The sequence below is a fragment of the Fusarium proliferatum genome (genome assembly GCF_900067095.1).
Source record: "Fusarium proliferatum ET1 genome assembly, contig: FPRO_scaffold010, whole genome shotgun sequence".
NCBI lineage: Eukaryota > Fungi > Ascomycota > Sordariomycetes > Hypocreales > Nectriaceae > Fusarium > Fusarium proliferatum.
Window position 1 is genome coordinate 1,945,983 of NW_022194799.1, and position 22,695 is coordinate 1,968,677.

Here is a 22,695-nt window from a genome sequence, read left to right on the forward strand (position 1 = left end):
TACTCGACAGTTCTCATTCATCACTTGTGTTCGCAGCCTAAAACTTAACCTTATAGACGGCAGTCATCCCCTTATCCGACAGCTCTGCTGCAAATAAGCATTTCTAATCCCTGACTGTTTCCACGTCAACATCTCAACCATGGAGAGACACGACATGCTGTACTCGGACGTAGAGTCCGCATCCTCATCAACATACCAACACTCCCAGACAGACATCTCTATCGTATCAGCATCCACAGCCCCATCCACCATCCTTCCAGACGAGGGTATCATCTCAAGGACCTACGACGCTGCCAAAAGCCTGTCGCACATAAAATGCCCCCATCAAATACAGAAAGACTGCCAAAGGAACAGCACCAACAACTCGGCCACAAAGGCAGCTTTCAGACACGACTACCAATCATACGCACAAACATCTCACATGGGTATCCTTGACCCAGCGTACAAAGTCTTTGTGAGCAAGAAGGGTTATGGGTCTTTGATCTACAAGCTCCACGCCCGGACCGTTGTCGTCGCTGGTGATCCTCTGTGCTCAGAGTTCCATCGCCAAGCACTGTTCAGTGAGCTTCGCCGTTATCGCTGGGCTCGCGGTCTATCACTTGCATTTGTTGGGATTAGCGAGGAGTTTGCTAAGTACGCACACCAACAAGGATGGGCGACGATGCATTTCGGCCACGAAGCCGTCCTCAACCCTCTAACCAACAAGGTCCTCCGCAAGCAAGCAGGCAAACGCATCATCTCCCAGAATAAGCAGCTTCTCGACCCAAAGCGTGGAGGTGTTACAGTGAACTTCTATAGTCCCGCTGTAAATGAGACAGATCCTGAGCTAGAGCGACAGCTGCAGCATCTTTATGACGATTGGAGGGAGGACCGAAACCGAAAGCATGGAGATGGCTCACAAGCTTTCGTCACTGTCTACGATTTATTCTCTCTCCCCGAATCCACAATCTTCTTATACACATCCGACCGCGACGGCAAGATCAACGGACTAGCAACACTACGAGAACTTGGCGCAGAGAGAGGATATCACCTCGATCCTTGCATCGCATCCCAAGATGCACCACGAGGAATTTCAGATCTCCTTGTTGTCACTGCCATGGAGATGCTCAAAGCTTCCGACGTGGGCTACATGAGCCTCGGAATCGAGCCCCTCGACGAGGTTCAAGAGGTCACCGGGTCATCGAAGCTTGTGTCACGGCTCTGGAAGGATGGCTACAACCAGATGATCCAGTCAGTACCTGTGACAGGCAAAGCAGCATACTTTAAGAAGTTCTGCCCAGACGAGTCGCTTACTTCGAAACTTTATATCTGCATACCGAGCAAAGGCATCCCCGTTCGAAGATCAATCGCGCTACTGCAATTCGCGAACATGAACCCCAGCCAGCTATTTACTCAAATACACTTGGGAGATCGGCATAAGGAAAAGGAAGCACCACAATCATCATGAGTTTTTCTACTTTTTGTCTTTCTTTTTGTATAATACTGTCACTTATATACACCGGGAGCGGGGATACCATTCGATCATTTAGTTTCTTTTGTTAAGTAGATAGACCAATTTTATGCAGCGTTCCATGATAACACGTTGATCTTCCATCAAATGCTTGTATAAAGTATTGAATGTTCTCGATTACCCTGTAAGAGCCCTCGCACCCAGCTTTCTTGATATTGATATATCATGCATATTGAACCTTCGGGCCAGTGGCACGTTTAACAAAGAAAAATGATACTGGAGAACGACACCTTTTTTAGACGGGATCTTTGTTCGAACCCCGCCTGAAAACAGCAGTGTTTGCTTTGACCTTTATCTTCGTTGAGGCTATGTGCATATTGCCTTTGGAAATCTGAAGTTAATTGATATTTTTCAGTGTGTTGGCTTGATATGTCTCGTTGAAATGCTATAAGCTTTTAACTGTCAATCAACCGGCAATATTGGTCCTAATTCTTATTTTGCCCAATAACATTACAGCACTCAAACGGCACTCGGAACATAGACTGGCTATGTGGATGAAATATAACCATATGGAAAGTCCTGACCATGATAAACATGGAACTAGTCTTGTGTAACTGGAAAGGTTGGATAATATGTGGAGCGCTGTAGACTGTTCTAGATATTGTCTTGATCCATGCTTTCCTACGAAGGAAAAGGGGTCATCCAATAATAGGTAGCAGCACGTATCGTTGCTCAGGCTTTCGCTTTGGTACTCCTCACAGGTTCGTGAAATGACGGAACACTTCACAGATGAACAAAGTGCTACAACCTTGGGGTTATTCATGATCAACAGGCCGCGTCATTCTAGGTAAGTAACACCGCAGCCCAAATCCAAGCGGTGGAACAGCAAAAAGCTTGATTTCAACGAGACCTAGCTCCAGAAAGCTTCAATCGCGTCTAGTGCTGACGATGGCACGGCCCTTTGTATCACGATGTGGCGTGCCGAAGCTGACTCGGGTATCGCCGATCGGGTATATCGGGACTGACGTAAAGCCTCGCCGGAACATAAATGATGCTCCAAGCCGTCCAAGCAAACCCCATCACTTTTATTTAATACCGTACCACATTGAAGCTATTTTAAGAACTACCCAGGCTCTACTAGTGACTTTGCCGCAATGAGGGCCGACAATGTATCTATGCAGGGAGGAGGATACTACAATGAGAACTCTACTCTTCAAGGGCAAGCCATAGATAAGTCACTAGAGCTACTTGACCATTCTGCTAATCGGGGTATGGTACCTTTCATGATGGATTCATTGACTTTGCCTTCATCCGGCTGATATACAACCTCACAGGTCCATCAATAACCTTGGCTGACTATGGCTCCTCTGAGGGCAAGAACTCGTATGTATCTCCTCATGGCGGTTCATCAAAATCACTAACCTTAGACATCAGTGTTCGGTTTTTTTCGCAGTACCTAGAAAGGATTCCTTCCGTTACATCAGCAACATTGATCTTCAATGATACGCCATCAAACGACTTCTCCAGTTTGACGTCGACGATTCATCAAAATTGGGATATCCTTTCACAAAAGGGAAAGGTTTCCATAAATAATCTATTGGCTCCGAGGTCGTACTTTGAGCAGGTTCTGCCTGATGGCTTTGTTGATGCTGGTTTCAACTTTACAGCTTTGCATTGGCTGCGCAATATGCCTGATACATATTCAACCCCCTCGTCGCTGTCTGCTGCGGCTCACGTGGACTTCGTCGACTTCCTCCTAGTGCGCCATAAAGAATTACGGCATCACGGAACTATGACGATTTGTGTTCCCACTGACGGTGACATCAGCGTTCTACCGACATTTCGATGCTTTGAAACCAGTCTTCGCAGGCTCTACGACAAGTATCAGGTCGACCCAACGATCGCAAGACGGCTTCCTATGTACTTTAGGACGTCGGACGAGATACTGGCATCTGTCGCCGCCGTCGACACAAAATGGGGCCTCAAGAGCCATCATACCATACCACTAATGCATACCTCATGGTCGCCCGAGGTGATTGAGGCAAGCTCTGACGAATTTAAAGCGGCTGCTCGGAAGAGATACACAGATGCCGTTGCCGGCTTCGCACTTGCAGCATGCTCCCAATTCTTCATCGACGGTCTCAAACCTCAAGGCCACCGTGGCTCAAGGCCTGAGGAAGGGGCGATACGTCTAAAGGAGGAATTCATGACGGACCTAACTACTACATTCAAACACGAATTTCTCCTTACGCACTGTATGGATAAAGTTGGTTTCACATATACGCTGCTAGAGCTGGAAAGATTGTGAATAGTACGCCTCGCGTTTCGGCCTATTGTCGTGTTTTGCATAAGAGGGAAGCTAGAAATGTCTCTGTTTTTGTCAATATTGCTTGTCCATATGTCACATCATATTCAGGTTCAATCACTTTGGGTTGCACTGATTTTAACCAGCCCAAAAACCATTATCTACAAAGGAGTATTTAGATGGTGCCGAGTCTTGGGCATTATCGGGCACGGTATGGTCTTGCAAACTGCTTCCCTGTGCTTGCTATCAGGACACCTGGGAGTCTCTGATAGGTCCAAGTTGCAGGTGTTCGGCCTCCTGCAGGCATTAGCTAAGGTCGGCTGGGAGAAATCGAGGAAGCATGCAGCCCCAATTGGTTGCGGCTTTGAGGCCAGCTTTGGAACCAACAGTAATTAATTTGCCACTACAACACAGTTTAACAAGACTCTAATCTCTGTTTTGTCTCCCTCTTGTAAGTTCCACTACATAAAGCGCTGTTTTCACTCTTTGCTGCACTTTGCTTTCGATTGCAACACTTCCACCTCACCGAAACCTTCCCATCATGGCCGAACTTGCGACAGATCTATACACGCCAGAGCTAGTTGACGATAACCAGCACTCCGGTGCTCTTATCAAGACCTCATCACCAATGTATGAGGCACTGAATGGACACACTGCTGTAGCGGTGCCTTTGAGTAAGAAGGATAAAAAGAAGTTGAAGAAACAGAAGGAGAAGGCATACGAGAGGCTACTGTCAATCCAATTTCCTCCTGCCAATGGCCAAGAAACTATATTTGCAGAAGAACCATTAGCGGTTGAACCTGTCACAGCGGCAGAGGATCAAGGCCTGTTGATCGCTGCTCCCGAGCAGGTGGATTTCCTGGAAATCACACTGCCTGAAAAGGATCCAGTTCCGGAGACCGAGAGCATTCATAGACCGTCGGCTGATTCCTCCCTCCCAGGTCATATCAATGGTTGTAAGTTTGAGTTTTCCGTCTTTGGCATGACTCTCACACCTTACAGTCTTTGAGAAAGAGATACCACCACCGGCGCCTGATCCACAGGAGCTCATATATCTCCCATTCAGCGCCCAACATAAGCTCATGGTGCACCTACAGGAGCGCCTTGAGACAATTTGCTTTTCTTTTGCCCAGCGCGTCCTCCCGCATGCTCTCCAAAGTCGCGGTTGGGATTGCCCAGAAATGGTCCAGTTGCACCTCTGGATGAAAGACACTGCTTTCCAGCATTACATGGAACAGAATGTGCCTGACATGGAACGTCGCCTTCAGATGATCGGTTTCGCTATCGAGATTCGGCGCTGCGCTGTTGATCGCAAGCGGATTGATACGACTGTGTTAGAAGCTCTTCTCTCCTCCGCTTTGGACTTAGCGAAAGTTTTCGAGGAGCAATCCTCAGTCGATGAGCTTGAACATTTAAGAGAAAGTGTCATCCAAACCAATCATCGCCTTGCCGAGGAAACTCAGGTAATGCAAACCAGATACGAGAGAAAGTTGCAGGAAATCACCGCTGCTCGGGCAAGATTGGATGTCATGGAGGAGAGGGTCAAAGCCTTGCTTTCCAAGAGGCTGGAGAAAAGTCGTTCTGCGGCCAATGGCAAAATCATCATGATTATACGTGAGGCGGAATGCTCAACTCCAAAGGCAGCTTTGCCTGGGGGGTCTACAACGAGATCTTGTCTTGATTGGATGAACGATCTTGAGAGTAGCTTGGCTCTGGGTGAGGATGATCATGAGGACTTTGTCGGTTAGGAAAGTGGTTGAATAGCAAGCACCAACTGCCGACAGTAGCGTTACTAATTCCATATTGTTATCAACATAGTCAACCACCTTCATCATTACCGGAGCCCATGTCGTCAGTGATGCTTAGTTCATCGAGTTTCTAATCACCTCGGCAATGGTGGGATAGACGGCGGCACCAGCCTCACGGGCCACCCAAAACTGTGATTAATCAGCCCGGAACGACCTGAATCGGGACATTGATTCATGGGAAGCCGACTTTAGTGCGATATGTGGGTTAATTGTTGCACCGTGGTGGAGTTTAGTTCCATACTCGGGGTTCTCGAGTTGTTCCGTAAGTGGAGATATCGGCCGATGCCTCGGCATCTTTCAACTCACCACGCCAGGATCAAGAAAACTCTGTGCCAGAAATCAAAGTGCCAGAAATAATCAGTAAAACTCCACAGGCTTTATTATTAACCTTGCGTTTGTATTTTTGGTGGTCAGGGTGGAGGCTTGGGGTTTATCTTTCTCCCATTAGTTCATCTATATTGGGTACCGTATAGCCGGGCCCTCTATTATTCGTATAAATAAATACCGTCCCGAACTATCGGTAACCCAGATCGATCATTTATCACTCACCTAGATCACCAATCAGTCCAATAAACTCTTTCAGTACCTACTCTCACATCATGGCTACCGTCGTTATCCAGTACCCTGTCGGTCACGATTTCGATGTCGATTACTATGTCAACACCCATATGCCTCTAGCCCACAAGTGAGTCTCAGCATCTATCCTGGCCCCAAAGAGAAATATCTAATGAATTACAGGATCTGGGGTCCTCAAGGCCTTGTCAGTGGACAGGTCATCAAGCTCGGGGGAGACAGCCCCTACCAAATTTATACTATCATCACATGGGACAGCTTGGCTTCGTTCCAGAAGGCCAGCGTCTCAGAGGAGGCGAAGCAGATTAAGGATGATGTGAAGAACTTCACTACTGCAACACCTACTGTTGTTATTGGTGAGACTGTCGCCAAGGCTTAGCTTGCGTATCGTCCTCGATGACACGTCTGCCTTTGGAATTAGAGTCATTCTGATGTCGAATGATGTCGGTGGCAGATTTAGAAGAAATATACGTTAATAAATTATGGGAGATTAGAGATACCAATCTCATCGATAATAACCATGCAATGGTATTCCCATGATACTTCCAAGAAAAGTTCATCCCGACTTTGCATTGAGTTGCCACCTCATCTTTCCAACATCCAAATCCGCATCCGGTCCCTTGGTTGCCTTAACCATCTCAAAATCTCCTTTCTGGATATGCACCACAGCGGTATGCTAAATGCGCGTTAATATTGATCCTTACCATTGAAGGGCTCAGTGTACTTACCGTCCCCAATGTCAGGTTCAGCATGCCTTCAAAGAACTGCGGCTTGTATTCTTTGGTGGCGTTCTTGCTCTTGATAAGGCTTAGGATGTTTTGAACTGCAACCTCGCCCTGCATCATACAAGCCCGGGCTTGTTTTGCGCCTCCAGACTGGGCGACATCGCCTACAGCAAAGATATTCTGTCGGGACGAGGGCAAATTTTGGACTTGAAGTGTTGGCTTGACTAGGATCTCGCCGTTAGATGCGATGCTCTTGGGAGAATATGCGGCGAGGATGTCAGATCGTGGGCGAAGGCCAGTGCAGGGAATCTGTATTTCAAGTTAACTTGACAGCCTCTATGGTTCGTCTGTTACATACCACGAGATCAAAGGTCTTGGTCTCCCCGTTGGAAAATGCGAGACTGGTCTCCTGGACAGATTGGCCAGCATCACTTGGAAAGCTAGGTCTCTCGCCCAGCCTGACCTCGATATCTTGATTCTGGAGTGCAGAGATGACATGATCATGGAGCTTCTGACCAAACCTGGGTAAGAGTTGTTGCCTGGAATGAATAAGCGTGACCTTTTTGTTGGGGTACTCTTCTTTGATCTCGGTCGCCAGCTCAACACCAACCGCTCCTGCTCCGATTACCGCAATCCTGTCGGCGATGGCGACGCGTTGCTGGAAACCTCGTAGTTCTTCGATGGCATCTTCCTTGATACGTGCATTCAATCGAGCTGGAGGAGGCTGGGCTGCGCCAGTGGCAATCACGAGATAGTCGTAAGGAAGGGAGACGCCGCCGACGGTGTGAACATGGGTCTCGGTGATATCGGATGCCTCGTCGCAGACTCGCTGGAAGATGCCATCCGGAGCCCCTGCAGCGATGTTGTCGTAGGTAATGAAAGCATTGTGCTCTCGTCCTGACAAGACGGAGTTCCGAGGGAAGCTGAAGGCGTAGTTGAAATGAGAGTGCTTTTCGATGAGAATAACCCGATAACCGGAGGGAAGGGTATGAGCCAGGCGCTGGGCAACAAGACTCCCCGCAAAAGAGCCTCCAACAACGACCACGACACGTGAGTCAGGCAATAGTCGATACGTGGCTTTATGGATAATTGATTGTCCTTTGTGCACTACCATGCGGGCCAGATACGACACAATGACTTTGACAAAGTCGAAATAAAAACTTAGCTGCTGTAGATTCATTGTACAGGCGCGGTTGCTTAGGGTGCGTGATGGGGTTGGAGACGTTGCAGATCCACTAATGTCAAATGCGAGATGATCAGATAAGATCTTTTTAAATGAGAATTTTCGGACACGAGAGAGAATAAGCGGAACCGAGTTCATCCGCGGGCTCCGATTTCCATGCAGAATCCGTGGGTAAATCACGGAGATAAATGAATAAACCGATTCTCAATGGCGGTGATTTCGAGGTTTGGGACAGGGGTTCTCCGAAGTCGGCAGGGACCAAACTGACTTACAACAAGAGTCTGTTCACAATTTCGTAGTAAAATAGGATGGGAAAGAGATTGAGTTATTGTAGGAACATATGCAAACGACAAATACTTAATAGTGGATATCTGCTCATTTGCTTCGGTAAAAAGGAAACAATTAAGCGTAGACCAAGTCCGTCTCTTGACCCAATATCCGTACACCGAAGCCGATTCGGTAAATTCCTATCAGAACACCCAAAGCCGTGACAGGCCACCCACGCCGGCAGCTGGGTCCGTTTGGCGGCTGCTACGTCTAGACCCTGATCCGACCCCGTCCTCGTCATCAGAAAAGCTCGGCGGGTGATCTTCTGGCGGTGGCTGGATCCATTCCGTATTCCGCTCTGCCTCAGGCCTGCTGAGAACCTTGATTGGTTCTTCACCAGAAAGCTCAAAGCTTTTTCCGGCAGCTTCTACTGCCATCTCCCATTGGATGCGGTGCGTGTGTCGAATGTTGAATGTTTGGAAGGATGGATACAGGTCTTTACTTCGCTGCAGACGAAGGTTGAGTTGCGCCCCGATGTCGAGACTCTCCAGGGGTCTAATCTCAGATCCTGAGCCACTTCCCTGCAAATGCTGAGTATCCATGACTGATCTTTGCCATGGGATGTATAAATCGCCGTCATACTGATTAAAGGCATCCTCCGCATGCAGCGTTACCCTAGCTTCGCAGTCGGTCTCATGAACATTCTTCCCCTTTGGGCACTTGATCTCGGTCTTTGCGACAACGTTCATGAAAATTCGGGTTATCTGAAGTGAAGGAAGACCGGGCTTCTGTTTTTCAAGGTCAACGCCTTGGGGTTGAACTGCAAAGACCACGAATGGCATGGGATCTGGAGCTTCAATCTGCAGTGTTGTCGGTGTCTGAACCTCAACGCTGGCCACCAAAGGGTTGTCGCCTTGGAGAGCGAGGGTCTGGCGTGTCGTATGAAGATCTATGTGAGCTGGAAATAGCTCTGGGTTGGTATACAGCAACCTGAAGGGCGATATTGCTTCAGCGCTAGCAGCGCCTCTCGATGCTGTTTTCAACTCCGCTTGCAGGTAATATTCAACGAATGCTGACATTCCAGACATGTATTCGTACCGCTCGATCAAGAATGTCGGCGGAAGAGGCTGTTCCGATAACTCGGCTGTCAGATAAGTCTGATCCGGCCCTGCCAACGGCTGTAGTGCAGATACATCTATGTGATCAGGCAGGCGGATTGAGAATGCCCAGCGCTGCTCTACATCGTGTTCGGCGATATGTATAGGGCCTTCAAAAATAGTTTTGGAGAACTCTGCTGATTGCACAACGTCAAAGCGTCCGCGATATGTCGATGTCAGATGCCCCCGCCGGGCCACCATTCGCGATTTACTCCGAGCATGCAACGAGATACTGACGGTTGCCGATGAAGCGACGATATGACTCTTTCGAGTTATGTGACCCGTAATCACCTCTCCAGGGATGTATGCTGAATCCGGACGATCCAAGTGGATAGTGAGCTCAGGGCCCTTTTTGGCGGGAGTTTGCGGCATGTCGGCAGAAGTACCATTCGTATTGTTTTGTCATAGGATCAATCCGTTTAGATGCGCGGCGTGATCCTTAATATATACATAATACATTTGCTAAGGCATTGTCAGGTGCTCTCGTCAGACGCGGAGAAACGAAGTCGCATCACTTCCATTTCTAGCCAAATATACGTCATTCAGCCTTACAAGCCACCTTCAATCGGATCCTTGTGCCATCCTCTCTATAATCGGGCGAAGGCCTGAGTTAGAAGGGGAGATATGGAAGCTTGAAACTTCTGTTCTTTGATGATAAAAGACTTTAGTAATTTGGGCAAATCTAATAATAATTTTTAAACCTCTAGATTAATTGATTCCAGCCCCTAAGCTGGGTGTTTAGAGGACTTTTGCTCGCCAACGAGTATTACAACACGATGCCCGGGATGGCCGCGGCCAACCACGAGGAGAGAGCGATTATCGTGTTAGTCGCTGATCTCTTTTTTCTTTCTGTGCAACTCTCAGCACAGCCTCTTTGGAGTGGCAAACTCAGTCGATTGAGGATGAAAGAATGAACTTTAGGCAATGCGATAAAGTTAGGTCCGAAGACTCGAGGGAGGACAGCAATCCCGAGTTTCATCTTCATCGTAACCTACCTTACCAACCGCAGTAGAGTTTGGTGGGGTGATACAGTGCCCACAGGGGCTTAGGTGCCTGTGAGATGGACGGTCCCTGCCCGGCTGGCTAAGTAGAGGATATCGGCACCTATTTGGGCGCTAGACCTGCTAAATAACGCTTCTGTACTTTTCCTCTCAGGCCAACCTACAGATATCCGAGGAAAATCAGAGCTCTACTCCGTATTAAAGTAAACATTGAACAATGGTTAACCTTAGAGGCTTCTGGGTTTCCTTACTAACTACTCGCTTATCGTTTTATTCTTGAAGCAAGATGGGATTCTAGATATCTATCGCGAAGTCAAATGATGCGACTGTTGTTGTAATCGCCATCTATAATGGCTCTACTGACGTTGCTGTTTTATCAACCAGTGAATATTCCGCGACAATAACGGGAACGACAGGTACTTATAAACTGTCCACCACCACGAGGACCATTCAAGGAGGCTCGACTACAATTAGGAGAGGGTACCGGCGGTATTCATGCAGTCAGCGTTTTTTGGTTTTAGATCGGGAAAGCATGGAATAGTTTTGCTCGATTAATAGTTCAATCTCAATACAGAGACATTCGTTCATGGGATATTCTAAAAGGAGCTGAGGAGACCTTATGTTATGAGAGCTCCTTTACAAGCAGACTTTACACTCTAGTCCCTGTCGCCATTCTCTTGTAACTTGTTTCTGTCTTCTCACGGATTCTTTTGCCCCAGACCATCATCGGAATATGAAGAAACGCCATAGCCAGTGCCCATAAGCCCATAACAATTGTCATATTTTGCAGCCCTTGAGCATCAAGCCATGGAACGAGCGCGAACGAAATGGCGATGCTGAAGGCATTACGCATGAAAGCAACGCCGATAAATGCTTCTCCAGTGATCTAGCTACAATTAGCATAAGTCTCTTGTTGCGATATCATATGGACACATACGGCTTGGTAGCTGTCGATGGTCACGCAAAGCGCAACATCGCTCAAACCGCCAAGGCCAAAGCCGAAGATGGCGCTACCAATGCTTGGGTATATCCAATGCATGCCCTATTTCTGTCAGTGATTTGGGGCAGTAAAGGCAAATCTATGCATACCTTTGCTGCAGTAATACCGAACATCACAAAACCACCACTCATACAGACTGCTGGGAAGTGGTTCAGTTGGAGTCGCATTTCCGGTTCGTAATACCCGTAGTTCTTTCTTGTGAACCAAAGAATAGCTCGATCGGAAATCGCACCGTAGGCCGAACCCAAGATGCAGCCGATAAATACTCCCAAACTCATGTTTCCTACTCCAACGGTACCGAAGTTATAAGGTGGCTGCGTGAAGACGATGGAAATAATCGACGCTTGAGCGGAAATCCAACAGAGGCAAAAGGCATATGTGAGGGCCGTGTACATGACAGCTGGGAAGCGGAATAAGATAACGACAGCAGTGCGGACAATGCCAAGTAGGCTTTCGTCAGTTTTTGTGACAAGGCGCATGCGTTGACGCCATGTGAGGAGCGGGATATCAGAGTTTATTCGATGTAACGGGGCATTCGATGGTTCCAAGGTGACACACGTGCTCATTTCGCCTGTCTGTGTTTTCGAGATGTTGTCCTTCTTTGTCGCCGCAATAGGAGTTGGAGCCTCGGAGGACAGTTGTTGAGCCTCTAGACGTGGTATATACTTGCTCTCCTCGAAGAGGAAACAGAAATACAGTAGTAGAGTACCGTCAACTGCTGTGGTGATCCAGTAGCAGAGCCTCCAGTTTCCATTCGCGGCCATATAGCCTGCAATCACGGGGCTCAGAAAACTCTGCTGAGCATCAGTGGCAATTCCGCTATCTGCATAGGTTTCTACTTACACCAATCATAACCATAACCATGTATAAGCCATTCGCACTACCGCGTTGATGAACAAAATACAGATCGGCAATCTGGCGCAAGTCAGCGTTATCCTTTGCATGCATTACTTCCATACCGTCATCTCGACAATACTCTCATTGGTCGCACTAGCCAGTCCAAAGATCAACTGTGATATGTATAGTTCTGTCAGGGTCTTCATACGCGCCGACCAGATGGCCATGGCAAAGATGATGGCCGTTGTAAGCAGGTACATTGATCGACGTCCGTACTTCACCGCGGGAGGGATAAAGAGGATACAGCCAACAGTGGTTCCGACATAGTTCAGGGCGTTAGCGTTGTTGAGCTGGCCGTACGACCATCCGAACTCTTGGTTCCAAAGCACCCAGAAGATCAGTGGTAAGGAAGTTCTGTCATGATTAGTGGCTCATGGCTTGGTCGAAAGGCATGGTAGCTCACTGAGTAAAGATGATTACCGTGACCGCGAGAATGGGGATAAAGTTCATGGATTTCCGAGCACGCGACCAGTTCTAGGAAAGTCAGTCAACGCAATCGCATCGTGTTTGGCGCATTCATACCAGAGGGTCGTTGGGGTCATCAGTCGGCATCGGCTGCTTCACCAATTGAGGCGTTTCGGCAATGCCATCCTCTACAAAGAATATGAGCCTGTGAACGAAGACCAGTATTCGTTCACTCACCACCAATCAACCGCACCGTACCCGGCGGTGTCGTGAAGTCTGGCGGAGCTGGTGCTACTTTTCGGGGCATGCTGAACACGAGGATAATATTGCTAGAGAGATGTTTCTTGAGCGAGTTGAGCAGTGGGAATTTGTGAGTTCATGATAGCAACTGGTCCAGGGGTTTTATGTAAGTGTCTATCTCCGTGTTGGGATGGCTAGTTGTGATAGGAACCTCCTGCGAGTCAGCGAGAAGATCGATTGCGCTGGGGCTCCGCCTACCTTATACAGTTAGTCTTATCGTTCAACTCTCTCCTAGCAGCCGGGATCGTTGTCCGAAATGCGGGGGATACGGGGACAGTCTAGGCTAAGGTTGTGTAACTTGGGGAGAATTCGGCAGCAATCTTGACCTGTATCGACTTTTGGCCATTGCATACTTGAGCGCATACCATAGTTGGACCTAGGCTCTCTACATGGAACAAATCGCTTGATGGATGAGACGTCATTGAATGGACCATATCAATTGTTTATCTGCCTACGTAAACATCTTCAACCTGCTGTCCAAGGAAGTTGGTCAACCGCCAGCAATCAATTACAGCAGCTCCTCCGAACGACTGCAAAACTCCGATGGCCACGATACCATTCATCCAGTTGTACGGACTATTTCCTGCTGCTTCAAATGTGATATGAGTAAAGTATTCCACCTCATCCTGCGTATAATCCACGTCGATTGAGTCTGGTTGGGAGAACTCGATACCCGGCCCAGGGCGGAACAGCCCACGAGCCTGCACAAAAATGTGATGACCATCATTTGTTTTGATCGTGTACCTCGCGTCTAGCTTATAGTAGATCTGTTTCTTTCTGTCAACACACAATGCAGCGACGCGTGTAGGCAGTTGAGGCGCTGCTAACCTTCTTGGAATGAACTTGTTCTGCCCAATCAGCACCACTGTTCTCGACAAGGGTGCCCTCTATGCCTGGTCCCTTTACAGTCCCAGACTCGATACCTGCAATCGACCTCGTTATACCTGTGCCTTGTATGTTCTCGATATCGTAGCCATTGGTTGGGTGCATTTTGGCGACAAGGCGATACACAAACTCTAACCCCGGCGCCCTCATTGCCGGCATGTCGGGGTACAGCTGGTTACCAGGGCTTGGCTGTGTAGTTTGAGATGGCTGCGACATTGCTTCAACCTAAACGATAGGAGTCTATTGGATGCCTCTATACCTTTTAGTGCTATGTCTAAGCCGTCGGATCTGTTAGCCTTGTTTATATAGCTACGCGTTACTTTACACGATGATGCTCGAGATCATCAAAACTCGCCTGGTGACATTTAGGGCAATCAATCCCGCGCGGCACTGCATGCTTTTCTGGGTGTAGCGCAGATTGATTGTTGATCTTTGCCGCTTTAAGCAGCTGGTGCCGCGCAGATTGAGGTTCCAGACCTTGTCCCTGGACTTCGCACTAAAACGAGACAGTGACGGGTTTCACGGGCTCCGACAATACGATAGCCAGCTTGTCCATCGCTCGTAGTCTTTGAGGAAGAAAACACAGATAAGACAGTCGCGCAGTAGTTACCATTGCTCTCATCATCAGTATTCCGGGTCATGATGTCGAAACTGACGAAGAATCCGTGTAAAGTCCAGATGAGGCCACTTGGGCTGGGTATGTTCATTGGTTTCTCTTTTAGTTCTCACTAAATCTTCCAGGCTATGGATCAATAAAGACGGCTGCTGAGATCATCAGCCTTTCTTTCGCCTCAGATCCCCTGATCCGTTGGCTCTCTCGCGATCGCTCTGGTCCCGGCTGGGAGACCCTGACACCTACCCTGCAGCAATGGCAAGAGGCACGCCTGCGCGAGTATTCCGTGCGTGGAATCGCTATGGAAGCCGTTACAATGGATGGTTCTCACAAAAGCATTGGATTATGTTTTTTGTTCCCTCCCAAGCCACTGTATCGATGGCTGAATCCATTGTGGTGGCCATCCTACTCAGGAGTTCTATGGGACGTGTGGTGGGTCAAACCAACGGAACCGTTCTCTTTAGAAAAGGTGATATAAGTCGAACAAGCGAGTAATAGCACATCTAACAGGCCTTTACAGAGGATCGGGATCATGACGGATTCTCACAACGATTTCGAGCAGAGAATCAAGGAGAAGTATCCACCAAATTCTCTTTACTACCTCGAAATCGCTGCGGTCAGACCTGATGCGCAAGGAATGGGAGTTGGGAGAACGATCATGCAATGGGTAGTGCAGGAGCTAGGAGACGATCCATGTTATATTGAGTGTACTGACAAGAAAAATGTGGCGTTTTACGCCAAGTATGGCTTTGAGGTTGTTGAAGAGGCGGAATTGGTCGACGAGGAGGACGCAATGCCACCAACGACTTTATTTTACATGATCAGAGATACATCAACACTCAAGAACTAGCGCGAGAGACGATCTATAGAGAAAAGGTCTCACAGGCTTCGTTTGTTTCTTGTTTCAATAGTTGAACGTATCCTTGAAATGACTTATGAGAGGTGAAAGTTATGTAGCAGATGAACCGTTTATGCAGCTATTGTGCACACGCTAAGCGACCTCAAGTTAGCGTATTCCTTATCATTTCGACCAAAGCTGTATCGCTTTCAAATGGTGCAAGTATCTCGACGCTAGTCTATTTCAGGTCTCTACAATTCCCCTCCTAATCTTGATCTTTGGCTCGTGGCGACGAGCTATCTCGGACCGAGGTATCACCCCTCACATTGATAAGATTTTGGAAAAGGTTTGATGATAATGGATGTCATTCTTTTGTCGAAGTCTGCTTTACCACGATATAATTCATCCACGTCGCGTTGCAGCCCCCACACGTTTCGCGTTTGGCTCAAACACCTATGAGCTCACGGTCGCGACGCGGGTAAGTAACTTGTTGGTAGCAGCGGCGATATCTTATACTAAGAGTTTCCAGTTGCTGGACCTGTAAGAGAAGACACAAAAAATGTGACGAGAAACGGCCCGTCTGTGAAAGGTGTGTCCAAGCGGGCAAGACCTGCGAGGGCTACAAGACACGATTGACATGGGGTTCTTCCGACGTGGCAAGCTCAGCAGGGGGTGGTATAGTCTTGAAACCAGTTCGTCCGCCACGCCAGAAGGGTAAATCTTTACGTGATAGTAGAATAAGCCCTGTCGTTGAGAGCGTGGTTGACGAGTTGGTGAATTTGCCGGACTTCTCCTCGATACAGTCGCCGGATGATCTGGACCTGCTATGTCTGCAATTTGAATCATTCTCCGAGGGCTTGCCAGACGAGGAAGTCTCACAAAAGCTCATGGACAGTTGTAAGCAAATAAACTGATGTATTGTGGCCATCTAACCCGTGTGTAGTTACCACTATCGGATACCAGACGATCACAGGTCGTGCCGGACATGATACCATGTTCAAGTCTGACATTTTACCACTTTGCGAAGAAAGTATCTCCCTTAAGCACGCTTGCTTAGCGTACCAAGCAAGTCTTGATATCGATACGAGCCACTTGACACCTCTGTACATGCAATCGGCTCTTTCAAACTATCTTAACGACTTGGAAAATCCAAGCATGTTGCGCCAAGATGTGACTTTGGCAACCGGGGTTCTGTTATGCAGCGTCAGCGTAAGTAGAAATCTTATATACATGCCAGGGCTACACTGAAACTAGTAGATAAACTCACTATATATCTGGTCGCCGCTGCTGAAAGGCCTCCACGGAGTTCTTCAAGCGCGTGAGCTGCTAGACGACCCACAGCGACCCCCCGTGGCAAACCACCTCCTCGAAGCTGTTGGTCTTCTAGATATACCGTTCTTCACTCTGAATAGAATTACACCATCACTGGAAATATGGAAATCCTATGTCCAACCTCACAAACACTCTGGTATTGAGCAAACTTCAGGGATACCTTATAGTCTAATGAACCTGCTAGCAAACATGGACTCTACTACTATCGAACAAGATCTGCTGCAGTGGCCTGGAGAACTTGGGGATGAGTTCGCACAGATCCACCTTTGGGAAGCGTTCCGACTTGCAGGTATTCTTCACAGCCGTTGTCTGGCTGATCATCAACAAGATCAAACAACGCCACCAAGAGCCAATGTCAGCACCGAAATATTACGCATGAAGGTGTTTGCATCGATCCAAGCAATTATCGGAATCGGCACGTTCAACTTTCGACTCTCGCTCGCCAGGGCCATATTATATCCTCTTTTCATAGCTGGTATTTTGGCAGAAAACGCCCAAGAACAGCAACTGACTCGAGTGGCCTTCCAATACATAATGCAAAAAGGGCAGGAGGGCACTGAGAAGATAATCATGGATATAGTGGCAAAGGTTTGGAAGAATGGCAAAGACGGAAATGAAGCGTCCAAATTGATGATAGCTACTGAGGCTACGGCGGAGCTGAATGCTGAGATTCATCTTTATTGAAGCTTGATAAGCCATAATAAAAGCGTTTCAGAGCCCAAACCTAATAATTCATTCATATCTACGCTGGCCCAACATACGTCGATGAACCTTAACAGAAAAAGCGAATAAAGGTCAAGATACCAGAGTGATGAACGAAGAGATCACATAAATCGGTCACTATAGTTTCATCTAAGCTAAGACTGCTTCCTTGATTCCGATAGCACCAGGGACTACCGGTTCTGCCTTTATATCCTCACTAAACTGGCGAGGTCCGTCATCGAAAGTCCCCATCTTGTCCCTTTTACAAGCAATGTTATCAATAGCCAGGATGAACTCTCCCAGCACACCCATATCGAGAATCTTCTGCATACGAGTGTATCTTCGTACGTTCTCATCCTCAGCTTCCGTGACGACTTTGCTAGTCTCATCCGGCCCAAACCTCATCCATCGACCACCATCAGTGAACCGAGGCCATGGATCTTTACCATAGGAGTAATCGATAAAACTACCAGCCATAGTTCTTGCAAGCTTCTGCTGGCCTGGCGTCAATCTCTCATCGAAATTGAGGAAGACATAGAGCAGGTCGAGTGCATGATAAGCTTGACCCTTGAATATACTGTCATGAGTGCACACCTGGTCGAAGTGATAGCCGAAAGTTTGTGGAATATTTGAGCGGTGAACAGCGAGCCAGTTGTGGATCTTGAAGGCCGAATCGCCTGTCATGTCTTCCAGGGCTTTCAGGAGCTCCTCTTTCGAGAGATCAGGAGTGACACCATAGAGATCAAGGATCTCATCAGTAGCCTCTTCATTCAAGAACTTCTTCATTCCAGCTCTCCACGAGTCAAAGGTTTCCCCAGCAAGATCTTCAGTGAAGATCATAGCTTCGTCGGTAGTATCTCCGACCATGTAGCTCTTAAGCCACGCGGGAGGTGAAGTAATACCGTTCGCGGTAGGCTTTGTCTTATGGAAAACGCCATCATCGCATGGATTGCCTGTGGCGTTGAGGAGACCCTCCACTGGGATTGTTGCAGCAGCTACGACAGCCTCAGGGATACTTCGAAGCTGATCGAGGGCAGAAGGAGAGTCCGCATCAATGCCAAGATATCTCAACAACGCGCGGTAATGCTTTTCGTGATGCTCCAATGGCCAAGTCTGGATGGTGTTCAAATGACCAGACATAGCGATGGCGCGATGGAAGGGGGCTGGATCCTTAGCAGCAATGTGGTGAGAAACACTCATACCGCCAGCAGACTCGCCGAAAATGGTAACGTTGTCTGGATCACCGCCAAACGAGGTGATGTATCGTTCCACCCAACGCAAGGCAACCTGCTGATCGTAAAGGCCAAAATTGCCCACACCTTCAAGACCACCGCGCTCTATATCTTGCTTGATCGCGGCTGATGCGAGAAAACCGCCGAGGCCGACACGATAGTTGAGGTTGACTGTGACAACAGGCGTGTTGCGGGCTGCTGCAAAGGTCGTCAAGTTGACGCAATCAAAGACGCCCTTATTGGCACCGCCGAAAAGAAAAGATCCGCCATGGATATAAACCATCACGGGCAACTTCGCACCAGAGTCAGAACCCAGTCTTGGTGTTGTGATGTTCACGACAAGGCAGTTGAGCTCATCTTCAATTGGCTCTTCAAAATGGGGCGCAATGTCAACTGGGACAAGGATATCTTCAGGTGTATTGTACTCTGGCGGGTTCGGCGCACTGGGTCTATAGAACAGATTTAGCAATAATTCTGGACCAGACTCGAAAATGATTACCCCAGTTTTGTCCCATCGTGAAAATCGTTGGGCCATGAAGTCCTGATTTGTGAACGTGTCCAACGCTTGGAGAGCGATGCGTAAGGGATGCCGCTGAATTGGTGGATGTTGTTAGGGAAGCTCAGGCCCTTCACAACACCAAGGCCCTGAACTGTGAGCTCTGTAGTACCGATTGGGGTCTTGCTGGCCGGCATGTTTGACCAACTTGCTGACGAAAAGTTCGTTGAAGAGAAACGAGGTACTAGAACATGAGGCTCTTTGGTAAGAAAGTACTTCTACACAGTCCCCAGGCAGTTTTTATAGGCTTGATAACAATTACCTTTTCTTTCAAGACTTCAATTACAGAGGGTCAATTGTCTTGTCGTATTGGAGATGCCAGTTGAACGCTGGGTGATCCACTAACTCGATTAAGCAGGCTGAGGAGCGTCCAGCCCCGTTCACTAGCGAGTCCGGCTGATACGAACAGCGACATGAGGATAATATTCTGAAATCACGGTAGATTGTCGGTATGGGCGACTTTCGTCGGCGAAACGATCCCCCTCAAGTTGCTCAGAAGCGGGATTTGTAGATTGTGTCTTACGGATCCCGAGAATGCCGCCTCAGAGACCGAGGGTCCCGTATGCAAGGACACAGCACTACATGCGTCAAGGTGTCTGGACACATACCATGAACAAGGCAACTTTGTGACTTGGAAGAATAGGTAGTGCTTGGGATCGCAATCGGGGGTAGCTGAGCCAACTGTCATGCAGAGCTGAAGTATCTCGCCATTGGCAGGAGTGAAGACTGAGGAAACCGAGTGAAGCCATCTCCAGCGCTGTGACGATGGATACCCCGCCAATCGGGTCGTTGCAAGGGGGATATGGATGATCTAGACCCAATGAAGCATGCCTGTGCGAGGGAGGGGGGATGACCCCGATCATTTTCAGGGATCATGCCAAGCGACAGATAAGAGAAAGGCCATATCAAGGCAATAGAATACAGAATTTTCTTGCTCGCTGACTATATCTCGAGAGCTGTATTTTTCCAAGTCCTCACATTGATCGGGACAATCATCTTCTGAGCCATCTTGTCACACCAAGGAGCAAGCTTTACCCCGCGCGTAACATTTTCATTGATAACGAGACTTGAGAATACAACAAACACTCATTCGTGGGCAAGAATGGCAGGAAGCGGTAGGTCTATGGTCATCTGTCCATCTCATATCGTTCGCTCTGACTCACAGTATCAGACTTCATCCAGGATGTCGTGAAGCTCATCACGGTTCAGTCTGGGCTACCAAGTACAAACCCAACGACCCCGGCCTGGCAGACTCCACCGCATCCAACGGTAGCAAGCGCACAGTCACCTGCCTTGCCTTCAGAAACCGATATCATCATCATTGGTTCCGGCATCACTGGCATTGGCGCGGCGCACTCCCTCCTGAACCATGCGAAAGGCACTGATCTCAAGGTAACTATGCTTGAGGCCCGCACAGCCGTAAGCGGAGCGACTGGACGAAACGGAGGACATCTTGTCTCTGATAGTGATTCCTTGTTTCCGGCTCTTGCCGAGACGATTGGTGTTGAGCGTGCGATAGAGACTGTGCGGTTCAGCGATGCCAACATTCGCCGCCTGAAGGAACTTATCGCTCAGTTGGATCCTGAGGATAGAGAAGCGGTGGAATTTCGCGAGGTGACATCAGCAACGTCCTATACTGATCAGAGTTCATTTCGAGGCGCTATTGAAGAAGTCAAGCAACTGCTCAAAGCGGTGCCTGACAGTGATATCAAGTTCAAAGTATACAATAGAGAGGAGGCGGCCAAGGTACCTAGGTTGAGGAACGTTCGTTCATGCACCACCTACTGACTACCTGTACCAGGTCTTTAATTTTACGAATGTCGTCGGCGCAGTTGCGCAAACTGGAGTCGCAGCCTTGTGGCCGTATCGACTTCTAACCGCAGTCTTGGCCTCCCTCACAAAACAGTTCTCGGACCGCTTCTCGCTCCAGACGAACACGCCCGTCCTCTCAGTGCAAGTTCAAGACGATGTTTTGGAATTTCCGTACCTAGTGCGCACCTCAAGAGGATCAATTCGAGCTAGACATGTCATCCATTGCACTAATGGGTACTCAAGTCATCTGATCCCTGGTCTTGTTGGCAACCTGTATCCATTACGGGGAACTATGTCTACACAGAAGCTGGGCCCCAACTTTCCGCGAGCCGGCCACAGCATGTCTTGGTCGCAAGTCTCTCTTGGCACATATGACGCAAAGACTGGACATATTCATCTGGGCCTATACTACGCTCAGCAGAATGCGAAAACTGGGGTAATGTTCCTCGGCGGCGAATCTCAGAGCCTCAAGGGTCTTCTTACAAGCGACGATTCAAATGTTGCAGACGATGCTCGCCAAACATTGACTTCTGCAGCACCCGAGATCTGGAAAGATACAGCACCGGTAGAAGCCCTGAATGTCTGGTCCGGAATAATGGGATTCACGGCAGACGGTATGCCCATCGTGGGAAAGCTTCCGCATAACCTCACGGGTCGAAGTGGAGGTGGCGAGTGGATTGCAGCGGGGTTCAATGGTCACGGCATGGATAAGTGCTGGCTTACTGGTGAAGCTATTGCGAGGATGGTGCTCGGAGAGACTGATGTTCCTGGGTTTCCCAAGGCGTACTTGTTAAATGACGATCGAATGAAGAGTTGGTCACCTCAGGGAGCTGCTGAAACTCTGATGGATCATATCATGGTTGGGAGCCAGGTTCCGACAAGCCATCTTTAATACTCCCAATGTGCTTTTCAGCTTAGCAAAGTAATATTCAACGAGCCCATGAGTTACAGAGTGAAAATTTACACGAAACTCTTCAAATTCTTATTTCGGCGAGCTTGGCCCTAACAAAGCTTGAGATACCGCGTAACGCCTGAGTATAGCAACTTGTATGGTCAGGCTCCCTAGGTTTGAAGTATCCTTTCAACACCTAGAAGCACCATTCATAACTAGTCTATAGTAATACAGGAAAGCCACGCATCTAGCAGCCGAAATGAATACACACTATACATTAGATTTAGTTTAGCCATTAAGGGGTTGTATTACAAGATCTTAGTCTGCGAGGGGAGCTCTTGAACAAGCTTAATAAGCTTAAATCTCAGCCGACCTCACCTAAAAGCTGGCGCGTAGCTCCATCACCTCCATCAAGACTCCTGATGTCGGACTAAAACATTCGACTTCGGTCTCGATTACAAAGAGGGCTTTCCAGCGCCATTTTGGCTGTAGAGCTGGGCCTACGATGGCATTTTGTGATCCACCCCCTCTTCCAGGCAGTTGATCAAGTTGATATGGCTGTCCGCTCCATGCTTCAGCCTTGAGGGCTATCACATACCAGAACTTCGTTGACCAATGTTGTTCGGTCTTCATAACATTTAAGGAACGGCAGCTCTTGATTCACTAAACTAGCAGGCCATTCTTGGGAATCCAAGGCAGCCTCGGAGTCACCTAGGTCTGGAATGTAGTGGTCATCTCCCCTCCAGAAACCCGCGCTATCGA

At 48.3% G+C, this 22,695-nt stretch overlaps 12 protein-coding genes across 12 annotated transcripts; 7 read left to right on the forward strand and 5 right to left on the reverse strand.

The window, feature by feature from the left end:
* Positions 1-139: 139 nt before the first annotated feature.
* Positions 140-1,447, forward strand: FPRO_12123 (uncharacterized protein; the record flags this gene model as incomplete). The annotated part of the gene is made up of 1 exon (XM_031221671.1): positions 140-1,447. One exon carries the CDS (start codon positions 140-142, stop codon positions 1,445-1,447), a length of 1,308 nt encoding a protein of 435 aa, XP_031087207.1.
* A 1,157-nt stretch (positions 1,448-2,604) lies between these two features.
* FPRO_12124 (uncharacterized protein) lies at positions 2,605-3,758 on the forward strand (the record flags this gene model as incomplete). The annotated part of the gene is made up of 3 exons (XM_031221672.1): positions 2,605-2,719; positions 2,785-2,833; positions 2,885-3,758. The coding sequence occupies 3 exons, from the start codon at positions 2,605-2,607 to the stop codon at positions 3,756-3,758; spliced, it is 1,038 nt and encodes a 345-aa protein (XP_031087208.1).
* Positions 3,759-4,296: 538 nt separating this feature from the next.
* On the forward strand, positions 4,297-5,503 carry FPRO_12125 (uncharacterized protein; the record flags this gene model as incomplete). Its single annotated transcript, XM_031221673.1, has 2 exons — positions 4,297-4,711; positions 4,758-5,503. The coding sequence occupies 2 exons, from the start codon at positions 4,297-4,299 to the stop codon at positions 5,501-5,503; spliced, it is 1,161 nt and encodes a 386-aa protein (XP_031087209.1).
* A 659-nt stretch (positions 5,504-6,162) lies between these two features.
* On the forward strand, positions 6,163-6,515 carry FPRO_12126 (uncharacterized protein; the record flags this gene model as incomplete). The annotated part of the gene is made up of 2 exons (XM_031221674.1): positions 6,163-6,248; positions 6,302-6,515. 2 exons carry the CDS (start codon positions 6,163-6,165, stop codon positions 6,513-6,515), a joined length of 300 nt encoding a protein of 99 aa, XP_031087210.1.
* Positions 6,516-6,692: 177 nt separating this feature from the next.
* FPRO_12127 (uncharacterized protein) lies at positions 6,693-8,041 on the reverse strand (the record flags this gene model as incomplete). Its single annotated transcript, XM_031221675.1, has 3 exons — positions 6,693-6,812; positions 6,865-7,170; positions 7,220-8,041. 3 exons carry the CDS (start codon positions 8,039-8,041, stop codon positions 6,693-6,695), a joined length of 1,248 nt encoding a protein of 415 aa, XP_031087211.1.
* Positions 8,042-8,514: 473 nt separating this feature from the next.
* On the reverse strand, positions 8,515-9,840 carry FPRO_12128 (uncharacterized protein; the record flags this gene model as incomplete). The annotated part of the gene is made up of 1 exon (XM_031221676.1): positions 8,515-9,840. One exon carries the CDS (start codon positions 9,838-9,840, stop codon positions 8,515-8,517), a length of 1,326 nt encoding a protein of 441 aa, XP_031087212.1.
* Positions 9,841-11,118: 1,278 nt separating this feature from the next.
* On the reverse strand, positions 11,119-13,078 carry FPRO_12129 (related to HOL1-Putative substrate-H+ antiporter-unknown biological function; the record flags this gene model as incomplete). Its single annotated transcript, XM_031221677.1, has 8 exons — positions 11,119-11,355; positions 11,407-11,511; positions 11,559-12,263; positions 12,313-12,384; positions 12,429-12,720; positions 12,770-12,840; positions 12,889-12,959; positions 13,009-13,078. The coding sequence occupies 8 exons, from the start codon at positions 13,076-13,078 to the stop codon at positions 11,119-11,121; spliced, it is 1,623 nt and encodes a 540-aa protein (XP_031087213.1).
* Positions 13,079-13,514: 436 nt separating this feature from the next.
* On the reverse strand, positions 13,515-14,172 carry FPRO_12130 (uncharacterized protein; the record flags this gene model as incomplete). The annotated part of the gene is made up of 2 exons (XM_031221678.1): positions 13,515-13,838; positions 13,900-14,172. The coding sequence occupies 2 exons, from the start codon at positions 14,170-14,172 to the stop codon at positions 13,515-13,517; spliced, it is 597 nt and encodes a 198-aa protein (XP_031087214.1).
* Positions 14,173-14,598: 426 nt separating this feature from the next.
* On the forward strand, positions 14,599-15,419 carry FPRO_12131 (uncharacterized protein; the record flags this gene model as incomplete). Its single annotated transcript, XM_031221679.1, has 3 exons — positions 14,599-14,653; positions 14,698-15,038; positions 15,090-15,419. The coding sequence occupies 3 exons, from the start codon at positions 14,599-14,601 to the stop codon at positions 15,417-15,419; spliced, it is 726 nt and encodes a 241-aa protein (XP_031087215.1).
* Positions 15,420-15,862: 443 nt separating this feature from the next.
* FPRO_12132 (uncharacterized protein) lies at positions 15,863-17,423 on the forward strand (the record flags this gene model as incomplete). The annotated part of the gene is made up of 4 exons (XM_031221682.1): positions 15,863-15,885; positions 15,937-16,304; positions 16,351-16,616; positions 16,665-17,423. The coding sequence occupies 4 exons, from the start codon at positions 15,863-15,865 to the stop codon at positions 17,421-17,423; spliced, it is 1,416 nt and encodes a 471-aa protein (XP_031087216.1).
* A 168-nt stretch (positions 17,424-17,591) lies between these two features.
* On the reverse strand, positions 17,592-19,366 carry FPRO_12133 (uncharacterized protein; the record flags this gene model as incomplete). Its single annotated transcript, XM_031221683.1, has 2 exons — positions 17,592-19,122; positions 19,173-19,366. 2 exons carry the CDS (start codon positions 19,364-19,366, stop codon positions 17,592-17,594), a joined length of 1,725 nt encoding a protein of 574 aa, XP_031087217.1.
* A 965-nt stretch (positions 19,367-20,331) lies between these two features.
* On the forward strand, positions 20,332-21,933 carry FPRO_12134 (uncharacterized protein; the record flags this gene model as incomplete). Its single annotated transcript, XM_031221684.1, has 3 exons — positions 20,332-20,344; positions 20,401-20,975; positions 21,031-21,933. 3 exons carry the CDS (start codon positions 20,332-20,334, stop codon positions 21,931-21,933), a joined length of 1,491 nt encoding a protein of 496 aa, XP_031087218.1.
* Positions 21,934-22,695: the final 762 nt, after the last annotated feature.